Genomic DNA, 13,648 nt, shown 5'->3' with positions numbered 1-13,648 from the left:
TGACAGTTTTCTTAGAAAGTATATGTATATGGCACTTGGCAGAACGCATCTCAAATTGCTGAGGCAGTGTAGTATAAAAGAAAGAACACTATACTACGCATAACGAGCTTTGGTTCCGTTTTTCACTCCAATTTACTGAGTGTCAACTAAGTGTCTAAAAACCTTTCTGAAATAAGTTAGTGCTGGGTGTCCCTGAACAAGTCAAATAATTTCTCATATCTTGACTTTCACTATAGAATAAAGAAATGAGGTTCTCAAACTAGTGTCCTTCAAGTTACTTCTTTAAAAAAACTGATGGTCAAATAAGTTTGGCAAATGTTGTACATATAACCTTCCTTTTGGGGGATTCATAATTCACACAGGTTCATAGTTAAAGAACAGGTTTAACTCTTATCCAATCCAAGGTTTCCAAAATTAATTTGATTATGGAATTTTTCCCCATTCAATATCTACTGACATCCCTCATCATTAATATTCATTCCTTAGTACATATCTTGGGAAATGCTAACCTGCTCATTTAATCTCTTCTCCACCTCAACAAGGGCTTCCTCAGAGTGGAGGTGAGAAGAAGAAAAGGGGTGTGGAGCTGATGGGTATTGGTGAGGGAGGGAATGTCAGGCCAGAGCTGCTCTGCTTTTAGCTGTTTTGTATGTTGGAAATCCACATCAGATTTCATTTGTAAAAAGAATTTTGCTGCTTAATAGCAACAACAAAAAAGAAACATTAAAAAAACAATGGCCTAAGTAGTTTTAAACAGTCTGCTCCAGCTGTTGTCTATAAAGCTTTCCACTAATCATTTAACAAAAGATTACATAGAGAGAATTCTGGGAAATGGCAAAGTAGTAAGTACCAGGAATCTGTCTGCCCACCTAGACAACAACTGAACTGGCAGAATTTGATGCAACTATCTTGGAACTCTGGAGTCTACTGAAGGCTTGCAACTTCCAGAGGAAGACCAGGATAGTATATTGCAGTTAAGTTTCGTCAATCTAAGCCCTTAGCACAGTAGCAGCTACCCATCCTCTATTCCTAGCCATGTGGTAAGCAGTTGTGCAGGTGTTCCTGGAGCAGCTTGCACGCAGCTTGTGGGAGGCCAGGGTGGGAAAACAGGACTCTATACTCCAAATATCAGGGGTCTGTGCTCTAATTGCTGATCACAGAGGTGCAAAGAGGCTTCAAGAACAAAAGAAAAAACAAATAATTCAAAAATGGGCAAAGGACTTGAATAGACATTTCTCCAAAGAAGATATACAAATGGTCGATAAAGCACATGAAAAGATGCTCAACACCATTAACCATTAGGAAAGTGCAAATCAAACAACGAGATACCACCTCATGCTTAATAGAATAGCTACTATAAAACAACAAACAAACAGAAAACAAGCGTAGGTGAGGCTGTAAAGAAAACAGAACCCTTGTTCACTGTTGGGGGGAATGTAAAATGGTACAGCCACTGTGGGAAACAGTATGGTGATTCCTCAAAAAATAAAAAATAGAATTTACCATATGACCCAGCAATTCCACTTCTGGTATATACCCAAAAGAATTAAAAGCAGGATCTCAAAGAGATATCTGTACACACATGTTCATAGCAGCATTATTCACAACAGCTAACACCATGGAAGTAACCCAAGTGTCCACCAACGGATGAATGGATATATAGATATACACACACACAATGGAATATTATTTGGCCTCAAAAAAGAAGGAAAACTGCAACATACTAAAATATGGATGAACCTTAACAACATTAGCTAAGTGAAATAAGCCAGTCACAAAAAGGCAAATACTGTATGTTTCAACTTATATGAGGTACTTAGAGTAGTCAAGATCATAGAGAGAAAAAGTAGAATGGTGGGCTTCCCTGGTGGCGCAGTGGTTGAGAGTCTGCCTGCCGATGCAGGGGACACGGGTTCGTGCCCCGGTCTGGAAAGATCCCACATGCCACGGAGCGGCTGGGCCTGTGAGCCATGGCCGCTGAGCCTGCGCCTCTGGAGCCTGTGCTCCACAATGGGAGAGGCCACAACAGTGAGAGGCCCGAATACCGCAAAAAAAAAAAAAGTAGAATGGTGATTACCAGGGGCTAGGAGAAGTGGGGAATGGAGAGTTATTGTTTAACAAGTACAGAGTTTCAGTTATAAAATGAAAAGAGTTATGGACATGGCTGGTGGTGACGGTTGCCAACATTGTGAATGTATTTAATGTCACTGAAAAAATGGTTACCATAGTAAGTTTTGTTACATGTATTTTACTGCAATAAAAGAATCTGGGGAAAAAAAAAAGACTGCATAGATTGAAAGCTATCTAGATTGGCCCAGATAGTCAACTGACCAAACTTATTCTTGGTTTATTATAGGAAAATACAAAAATAAATTATTTAAGATAACACCTTAAATTCAGGGGAAGCTACTCAAATTTCTTAAATTAAAATGTTTTAAAAAACTAACCATAGATCTTCATGGGCACTTTGGATTTAACTATGAAAAACAATGAAAAAGCTGTATGTATTGATATGGAAGAATCTCCATGATATTTAATGAAGTGGAAAATATGAAGAGTGTTCCGAACAGTAGGTAAAACCTGGGGCTATTATGCATATTAATTCGTGTTGAAAACTGGGGGTGTACTGGAGCACAGCTGACTTTTGAACAACACAGGTCTGAACTGTGTGGATCCGCTTATACACAGTAAATACTATAGTGCTACACAATCCCCAGCTGGCTGAATCCAAGGATGTAGAACACCGGATACAGAAGAACCATCTAACTGCTTGGAAGGTCAGCACCCCTAACTCCTGCATTGTTCAAGGGCCGACTACATATGTATTTTGTATTTACATAATAAACTTATCGAAGGATCCACAAACTAATAAAAATGGTTGACTACGGTAATGTAAGAGCTGGGCAGATACAGAACAGGGGAAAGACATGTTCCCTGTACATCTTTCAATATTTTTGAATTTCTGAACCATGTATATGTTTACTACCTATTCAAATTTTTAATTAAAGATCAAGTAATGTGATAAATAAGTCCAACAAATGCCTCCTCTCCCACTAGAAAACCCTAAAACAAATAACAAATGTTCTAAACAAATGTTGGGTGAACACTGGTTCCAAACCTTGTAGCCATCCCCTAGAATTAATTTTGGACTGACTACGAGCATGTCCAACATATTTCTGCTGGGAAGGCTTGGACTTCTCTAAGTTGTCTTCTTCTTTTCTGTTTCTTAATGAAGCTTATCATACCATTTTAATATGTTACTATATCATCATCATCATTATGGTTACATTTAATTTAAATCTTCACTTAATATGCCCAAAGGTATAATTCAAACTCAAACAATTTTTAACATTAATTTAGTTAGATCATCTATCATTACTAGGCTGCCCTACCCATGGCCCATTGACTTTGTAAAAAGCAGGTTACTAAGTTTTCCTTCCCTTTTCTTCCTTTATACAAATTCTGGTTACATTCTTGACAGCTATCTAAAGATCATAAAAAAAATAAATAAAAAAGAATGCAAGTACTATGCACTGAAATACGTATGCTGTATTTAATACATCTATAGCAATAACATGAAAAATAGAGAAGTTCCTGTTTATTTCTTAAGTATAACATATCTCTAAGAATCAAATTCTATCCTGTGATCTAATAAAGATTTTACTGGTCTCCAGGAAATCAATGCATGGTCTCCCTCTCTGAAAATTCAACCAGAACATTTTATTAAGATAACTCAAATTTGAACTTGATGGGATAAATTAAGGACACTGTTCCAGAATTTTTCTTAGAAATTCTACCCCTTCTTTTGGGTTGAATATACACAAGTCTACTGCCTCTTAATATCCAGTATAATACTCACGCTTTCTAGGCCAAAGTAACAGTCAGTGAATTTTGAAAACAGAAAAATATGTATTTAATTGTGTAACAACTGACAGGAACAAATATGCTGGGACTCACTTATTAGGCATTTATTAGGAACCTAATTTTTCTTGGTTATTAAAAGCAATGCTGGGCTTCCCTGGTGGCACAGTGGTTGAGAGTCTGCCTGCCAATGCAGGGGACGCGGGTTCGTGTCCCGGTCCGGGAAGATCCCACATGCCGCGGAGCAGCTGGGCCCGTGGGCCATGGCCGCTGAGCCTGCGCGTCAGGAGCCTGTGCTCCGCAAATGCTGCTTAAAGCGCCAATCTGCTAAGGTGCTTGTGCCTGAATGTAAGTAAACACACTTCCTTCTATAACAAAGTCTTATATAAAAAGTCAGCTGAACCAGTGTTCTCAGTGACACAATTGACTTATACTCTGATGCCAGCTCTTTATCTTGTCCTGGACCAGTAGCTGGTCCAAAAAAAAAAACACACACACACACACACTTTGAGCAGCAGTCTTGTAAAGGATTCAAAATAGGATAAAACACGGTTCAAATAGCCTGTCAAGAAGTTTACACTTTAAGAGGCATGAGTCATGTACATGTATAACTATAATACAAACAGAGTGCTTTAAGACAAAGGCACACATAAAAGAGCTACAAGTTCACCAAAAAAAGAAATTGCTCACCTTTAAGGAATAAAAACAAGGCTTAAAAGTGGTGTGATATCTGAACAGGGTGGATATGGGCAGGAGAATGGAATGAGCAAAGGACTAGGAATACTCGGATAGACTAAGAATTTTAGTTTGGTGAGAGAGTAGGATATATGAAGTCTAGTGGGAAATAAAGCATGAACAGAATGGAGTCAGACAGTAGTACTCTTTGTATTTGGTAGGTTATGGTTAATGAAAAAGATTATTTTGTTTTGTTTTACAAGGATGGAAAAATGAATGACCAAAGCTACACTTTTGGAAAAATCATTTCTGGCATTAATGTAAGAATGGATTGGATAGAAATGAGTGACAGAAAGAGGAAACAAATGAGAAAAGGCTATAAAAATAATTCAAAGTTTCTTATATCTATATGATAAATCACTACAAATGCAGAAGCCTCCTACAACCCCAAAAAGTCAGTCATGTTCTACATTAAAAATATATAAAATATCGGGGCTTCCCTGGTGGTGCAATGGTTGAGAATCTGCCTGCTAATGCAGGGGACATGGGTTCGAGCCCTGGTCTGGGAGGATCCCACATGCCGCGGAGCAACTAGGCCCGTGAGCCACAACTACTGAGCCTGCGTGTCTGGAGCCTGTGCTCCACAACAAGAGAGGCTGTGATAGTGAGAGGCCCGTGCACCGCAATGAAGAGTGGCCCCCACTTGCCACAACTAGAGAAAGCCCTCACACAGAAACGAAGACCCAACACAGCAAAACTAAATAAATTAATTAATAAACTCCTATCCCCAACATCTAAAAAAAAAATATATATATATATATATATATATAAAATATAAATTATCTATATTCAGACCAATTTAGTTAAAAAAAATCCAGCCAGACTGTGAGGTCAGGATCATAGCAGTGTGAAAAGCTCCCTTTGTCTCTTCCCTTCAATCTATAACGAGTAAAACATCCATAACTCAATAAAAGTATCTCTGCCCAATACACCAGGATTCCAGAGAATTCCACACATCTGTACAACTATACATAAGAGTGGATGGACTAGGAATTCCCTGGTGGTGCAGTGGTTAGGACTCCGCACTCTCAATGCCAAGGGCCTGGGTTCAATCCCTAGTCAGGGAACTAAGATCCCACAAGCAGTGTGGCCAAAAAAAAGAGTGGATGGGCTGAAACACACAGAAGAGGCAGGACCAGGGAAACAGTGGAGGTGGTGCCTGCAGTCCTAGATCCCCAGCCACAGCAGCTAAGCCTGCAGCCTCAGAAAACCTGGTAGCAGCAGGGCAGGTGATGCACATGACTCCAGCTTCTCAGCCACAGCAGTGGCTAAGGCTACAGGGAACTAGGCAACAACAGGGCCTGCAACGTTATCCCTCCAGTCATGCAGGCACATATGACTCTGGCCCTTTGGCCCATAGCAGCAGCGTCCATGAAACTGATAACCCTGGATGTGGCAAAAGCACCCAAGACCTCAGCTCCTCACCCCAACCACCCTCTGTCCCCACTGCACTGGACCCAGAAGCATGGATCCAGGAGATCCCAGACATGGTGGACACACCTGCTATCTCAGTGCCATAGGCAGCGACACCAGTAACAACAGCGACACTGGCAGCAGCAAGGTACCAGCAACCCTGAAAGCATAAGCAATGACAACAAGGGCACCAGACGACACCTCTAGCAGAGGCAGTGGAGGATGGAAAGTGCCATTTCTCAAATATAACCATAGGCAACTCAGGTAAGAGAAACCAAAAACTTGTACTATAGTGCCACCTACTGAAAAACAAAAGAAAGGCCTCTAATTACTAACCTGTTAAATTGTTAGAGTCAAGTAAAAAAGAAGCCTTACTAAAGAAAAGAGGTGTGAGTTACTTCAAATATATGAGAGGAACAACTCTTCAACCACCATGAAAAACCAGAGTAATATGGTATCACAAAAGAAAACGAAAGTTCTCCAGAAACCAAACTTAAAATTAAACAATACTGCAATCTAACTGACAGAATTCAAAATAGCTGTCCTAAAGAAATTCAACCAGCTACAAGAAAACTCAGAAAGGTAGTTCGATGAGCTTAGGAATAATATTAATGAGCAGAGGAATACATTACCAAAGAAACTGAAACTGAAAAGGAACCAAACAGAAATTCTGGAGCCAAAGAACTCAATAAATGAGATAAAGAATGCATAAGAACATATGGGAAATAGAGCAGACCATATGGAAGAGAGAATTAGCTAGCTCAAAGATAGAAATCAAGAAATCAGTACAAGTAGAAGAGGAAAGAGAGCTAAGATTTTTTTAAAATGAAGGAATTCTATAAGAACTATCCAACTCTATTAGGAAAAGCAACATCAGAATAATGAGTATCCCAGGAGAAGGGGACAGAGAATTTATTTAAAGAAATAATAGCTGAAACCTTCCTAAACCTGGGGAAGGAACTGGATATACAAGTCCATGCATCTAAGAGAACAACTAATTACCTCAATGCAAAAAGACCTTCTCCAAGACATATTAAAACTGTGAAAAATCAATGACAAAGAAAGAATTTTAAAAGCATCCAGGGAAAAAAGAATGGTAACCTATCATTAGGTAACTCATTAGGCTATCAGCAGATTTCTCATAAGAAAATCTATAGGCCAGGAGAGAATGGAATGACATACTCAAAATGTTGAAAGATTAAAAACTATCAGCCAAGCATACTCTATCCAGCAAAGTTATCCTTCAGATATGAAGGAGAAATAAAGCCTTTCCCAGACAAACAAGCTGAGGGAGTTCATCAACAAAGACCTGCAGACCTGCCTTAGAAGAAATGTTGAAAGGAGCTCTTCTACTTGAAAGAGGTAAAAGTACACAAAACATTGAATAAGGTGATAATACAGACAAAATCTTTTAAATACTTAATTATAGCATGAAGGTTAAAGGGGAAAAAGCAGTAAAAAAATAACTATAACTATTTTAATTTAGTAACAAAATCACAACATAAAAAAGGATAATTTGAGACAACAAAAAACACAAAAGGGGAATAGGAAAAGGACAGAACCTGTATAGGCAAATAACATGCTATCAACAGAAAAAGAAATATTTCATCTATGAGACATGTCATAAACATCAAGGTAAACACAAAATATAAATCTAGAGCAGAGATTCAAAACATAAAAAAGGAGAAAACTGATAAAAACATCATAAAAAACCCAACAAATGAAACTGGCAGAAACACAAGGAAAGAGAAACAATGGAGATATAGACCAACCAGAAAACAAAAGATAAAGTGGCAGTACTCAGTACTCATCCATCAATAATCACCCTAAATGTAAATGGATTGAATTCACCAATCAAAAGACATAGACTGGTTGGATGGATTAAAAAATAAGGCCCAAGTACATGCTGTCTCCAGGAGACTCATGTCAGCTCTGAAGACAAACACAGGCTCAAAATGAAGGGATGGAAGATGATACTTCAAGCACATGACAGCCAAAAGAAAGTGGATGTACCCATACTCATATCAGACAAAATACACTTCAAGCCAAAAAAGGTAACAAAAGACAAAGATGAATACTATATAATGATAAAGGGGAAAATTCATCAAGAAGACATAACAGTTAATATATATGTACCTAATAGTTAATATGTATGTACCTAACATAAAAGCACCAAAATATATAAAGCAATTATTAATACATCTAAAGGGAGAAACTGACAGCAACACAGTAATAGTAGGTGACTTTAACACCTCACTTATAGCAATGGATAGATCATTCAGACCGAAAGTCAACAAATAAATAGTGGCCTTCAATGAAACATTAGACCAGATGGGCTTGATAGATTTATAGAGAACATGCCACCCAAATGCACCAGAATACACATTCTTCTCAAGTGCACATGGAACATTATTAAGGACAGACCATATGTTGGGGTACAAGTCTCAATAAATTTAAGAAGACTGAAACCATATCAAACATCTTTTCTGATCACAAATGGTATGACACTAGAAATCAACTACAAAAAGAAAGCTGGAAAAATCACAAATATGTGGAAACTAAAGAAACATGCTACTGAACAACTATTGGGTCAATGAAGAAAGCAAAGGATAAATTTTAAAAACACCTGAAGACAAATGGAAACAAAAATACAACATTCCAAAATCTATGGGATGCAGCAAAAGTGGTATTTATGGGGAAGTTTATAGCAATACAGGCCTGCCTCAAGAAACAACAAAAATCTCAAAAAATCTAACCTTACACCTAAAGGAACTAGAAAAGGACAAATGAAGCCCAAAGTCAGTGGAAGAAAGGAAATAATAAACAGCAGAGCAGAAATAACTGAAATAGAGACTAAAAAGACAATAGCAAAGATCAATAAAACTAAGAGCTGCTTCTTAAAAAAGAGCAATAAAACTGAGAAACCTTTAGCTAGACTCACTGAGGAAAAAAGAGAAGGCTTAGATGAATAAAATCAAAAACAAAAGAGGAGATGGACTTCCCTGGTGGTCCAGTGGTTAAGGCTCTGTGCTTCCACTGCAGGGGGCATGAGCCTGATCCCTGGTTGGGGAACTAAGATCCCGCATACCATGCAGCATGGCCAAAAAAATTAAAAAAAAAAAAAAAAGAGAAATAACAGATACCACAAAAATAGAAAACATTATGAGAATACTATGAACAGCTATATGCCAACAAAATGGACAACATAGATGAAATGGATAAATTCTCAGAATCATACAATCTTCCAAGACTGAATCATGAAGAAACAGGAAATCCGAATAGACTGATCACTAGCAAGGGGACTGAAACGGTAATAAAAAACCTCATAAAAAAACAAAAATCCAAAAAAAAAAAAAAAAAAAAAAACAAAAATCCAGGGCCAGATGGCTTCACAGGTGAATTCTACTAAACATTCAAAGAAAATTTAATACTAATGCTTCCTAAATTCTTCCAAAAAATAGAAGGGGAGGGAATGCTTCCTAACTCATTTTACAAGGCCGCCATTACCCTGATACCAAAATCAAATAAGGACAAAAAGAAAAAAGAAAACTGCAAGCCAATATGTCTGTTGAACATAAATGCAAACACTGTCAACAAAATATTAGCAAACTGAACTCAACAATAAGTTGAAAGGATCATACACAATCATTAAGCGGGATTTATTCCAGAGATACAAATTAATTTCAACTGCAAATTAATCAACATGATACACCACATTAACAAAATGGATAAAAGCCTTATGATCATCTCAACAGATACAGGAAAAGCATTTGACAAGATTCAACGCCTATTTTTCTAATAAAAACTCTCAATAAAATGGATATAGAGGACTGTACCTCAACAATAATAAAAGCTGTATGACAAACCCACAGCTAACATCATACACAGTGGTGAAAAATTGAAAGCCATCTCTCTAAGATCAGGAAAAGGACAAGAATACCCACTCTCACCACTCTTATTCAACATGGTATTGGAAGTCCTAACCAAAGCAATTAGGCAAGAGAAAGAAATAAAAGGCATCAAAATTGGAAAGGAAGACATAAAACTATCACTATTTCTGGATGACATGATTTTATATATAGAAATCCTAAAGACTCCACCAAAAAACTGTCAGGAATAATAAATGAATATATTAAAGTTTCAGGGTATGAAATCAACATACAAAATCTGTTGCATTCTGTACACTAGCAACAAACTATCAAAGAGAAATCAGGAAAACAGTCTCATTTACAATCGCAGCAAAAAGAATAAAATACCTAGGAACAAATTTAACCAAGGAGGTGAAAGAACCTGTACACTGAAAACTATAAGACACTGGTGAAAGAAACTGAAGAAGATGCAAAGGAATAGAAAGATATTCCATACTCATGGACTGGAAGAATTAACATTGTTAAAATGTCCATATTACCTGAAGCAATCTACAGAGTCAATGTAATCCCTATCAAAATCCCAATGATATTTTTCACAGAAATAGAACAAAAAAATCCTAAAATTTATATGGAACCACAAAAGACCCTGAAGAGCAAAGCAATCCTGAGAAAAAAAGAACAAAGCTGTAGGTATCACACTCCCTGTTTTCAAATTATACTACAAAACTGTAGCAATCAAAACATCCTGGTATTGCCAGCAAAACAGACACACAGATCAATGGAATTCAGTTGAGAGCCTAGAAATAAACCCACACATATATGGAAAATTAATTTACATCAAAAGAACAAAGAACATACAGTGGAGAAAAGACAGTGTCTTCAATAAGAGGCGTTGGGAGAACTGGACAGCCAGACGCAAAAGAATAAAACTAGACCACTATATTACTTATCTTACACCAGACACAAAAATCAACTCAAAATGGATTAAAGACTTGAATGTAAGACCTGAAACCATAAAAATCCTAGACAAAAACATAGGCAGTACACTCATTCACACTGGTCTTAGAAATATCTTTCTGGATATATCTCCCCAGGCAAGGGTAAGAAAAGCAAAAATAAATAAATGAGAGTGTATCAAACTAAAAAGCTTCTGCACAGTAAAGGAAACTGTCAACAAAATGAAAAGATTACCTACCAAATGGAAGAAGATATTTGCAAATCATTATATCTGATAAGGGGTTAATATCCAAAATACATAAAGAACTTATACAACTCAACAACAAAAAAACAAACAACTCTATTAAAAAATGGGCAGAGGATCTGAATAGACATTTTTCCAAAAAAGACATATAGATGGGGCTTCCCTGGTGGCAGAGTGGTTAAGAATCCACCTGCCAATGCAGGGGACACGGGTTCGAGCCCTGGTCCGGGAAGATCCCACAGGCTGCAGCAACTAAGCACGTGTGCCACAACTACTGAGCCTGCGTGCTGCAACTACTGAAGCCCGCGTACCGAGAGCCTGTGCTCCGCAACAAGAGAAGCCATCACAGTGGAAGCCTGTGCACCTCAACGAAGAGCAGCCCCCGCTCAACACAACTAGAGAAAGCCTGCGTGCAGCAACGAAGACCCAATGCAGCCAAAAAATAAATAAATAAAATAAATAAATTTATTAAAAAAAAAAAAGACATACAGATGGCCATAGGCACATGAAAAGATTCTCAACATGACTAATCATTAGGGAGATGCAAATCAAAACCACAATGAAATATAACCTCATGCCCATTAGAATGACTACTATTGAAAAGGCAAGAAAATAACAAATGTTAGAATGTGGGGGGGAAAGGGAATCCTTATACAATGTCAGTGAAAATGTAAATTTGTGTAGCCACTATGGAAAACAGTATGGAGGTTCCTCAAAAAATTAAGACTAGAACTACCATATGATCCAGCAATTACACTTCTGGGCATTTATCTGAAGAATACGAAAATACTAATCTGAAAAGATACATGCATCCCATGGTCATCATAGCATTATTTACAATAGCCAAGAAATGGAAACATCAATGGATTAATGGCTAAAGACAATGCTCTATACACACACACACACACACACACACATATATACATATATATACAATGGGATACTACTACTCAGCCATAAAAAAGAAGGAAATCTTGCCATTTGCAACAGCATGATGGAACTTGAGGGTATTATGCTAAGCAAAATAAGTCAGATGGAGAAAGACAAATACTGTATGATTTCACCCATATGTGGAATATTTTTTAAAAAAATTAATAAACAAACCAAACCAAATAAAAACAAACACATAGATACAGAGAACAGAGTAGTGGTTACCAGAAGGGAAGGGAGATGGGGGAGGGTGAAATGGATAAAGGGGGACACCTGTATGGTGATGGATAAAAACTAAACTTTTGGTGGTGAGCACAGTAGTGTAGTATATACACAAGTAAAAATATAATGTTGTACACATGAAACATATAATGTTATAAACCAATCGTACTCGATAAATAAAATAATAATAAACCACAAGGAGGTATCACTTCAAACCTGTTTGAATGGTGCCATCAAAAAAAGAAGAAATATTAAGTGTTAGCAAGGATGTGGAGAAAAGGGAAGCCTTGTGCCCTGTGCATGGGAATGTAATTTAGTACAACCACCATGAAAAACTGTATAGCGTTTCCTCAAAAAATTAAAAATAGAACTACCGTATGATCCAGCAATTCCACTTCTAGGCATATGTCCAAAGAAAAAGGAAACAGGATCTCAAAGAGATAACCGCACTCCCAATGTTCATTGTAGCATTACTCACAATAGCCAAGACATAGAAACAACCTAAGTGTCCATTAATGGATGAATGGATAATGATGTGCTACATGTGTATATGTATATTTATATGTATTTGTAAACACACATATACACACACACACAACAAAATATTATTCACCCGTGAGAAAGAGGAAAATCCTGCCTTTTGAGACAATGGGATGGACCTGAGGGCATTATGTTAAGTGAAATGTCACATAGAGAAAGACAAATACTATATTATGATATTGCTTATATGTGGAATCTAAAAAAGCTGAACTCCTAGAAACAGAGGGTAGAATGGTGGTTGCCAATTCTGGGAGAGTCAGGGAAATGGGTAGATGTTGGTCAAAGGGTACAAACTTCCAGGTATAAGATGAATAAATTCCAGGGATTTAGTATACAGCATGGTGATTACAGTTAATAATACTGTGTTATATACTTGCAAGTTGCTAAGAGAGTAGATCTTAAAATGTTCTCAGCACAGACAAGGAATGGTAATTGTGTGACATGATGGAGGTGTTAGCTAACACTTCCATAGTAAACATATTGCAATATAAAAAGGTATCAAATCAACAAGTTGTATACCTTCAACTTATACACGGTTGTATGTCAACCACATCTCAAAGCTGGGGGGAAAAAAGTCAGCAAAATTTGCTTAAAATAAAGAAAACATTACAAAGTAATTTTACTTAATTGATATCCTAATGGACTTGCTGCTTTGTTGTCATAAGGTCTGGAGAAAAATGTCTTATAGCTGTTATGTTCCTAAAACTCAGTTAACTTAATAGTAGTATAAAAATACAACACAAATAGAACATAAATGTTATAAATTTAGAATAACTGAGTTTCCAAGCACTTACCATTCTCAGGCTGAGTTTTCTTAAGTGAATCAATGAGAGTACTGACTGCTTTTAAGACAAATATGATTTCTGTTACTTGTTGC

General features: G+C 37.1%; 1 protein-coding gene across 4 annotated transcripts in view; it reads right to left on the bottom strand.

Moving 5' to 3' along the window:
* MON2 (MON2 regulator of endosome-to-Golgi trafficking) overlaps window positions 1–13,648 on the bottom strand; it is a 124,189-nt gene that overhangs the window by 4,895 nt on the left and 105,646 nt on the right. For all 4 annotated transcript variants that reach the window (XM_027106885.1, XM_027106886.1, XM_027106887.1 and 1 more), the window contains one exon: window positions 13,566–13,648. In XM_027106885.1, the coding sequence (XP_026962686.1) occupies window positions 13,566–13,648 (83 nt within the window). The remainder of the gene's footprint in view (window positions 1–13,565) is intronic.

Source organism: Aethalodelphis obliquidens, unplaced genomic scaffold (genome assembly GCF_003676395.1).
Source record: "Aethalodelphis obliquidens isolate GAN/ISIS:26980383/991018 unplaced genomic scaffold, ASM367639v1 scaffold8, whole genome shotgun sequence".
NCBI lineage: Eukaryota > Metazoa > Chordata > Mammalia > Artiodactyla > Delphinidae > Aethalodelphis > Aethalodelphis obliquidens.
Note: the sequence above shows the minus strand (reverse complement) of the source record. Positions and strands in the feature narration are given on the sequence as shown.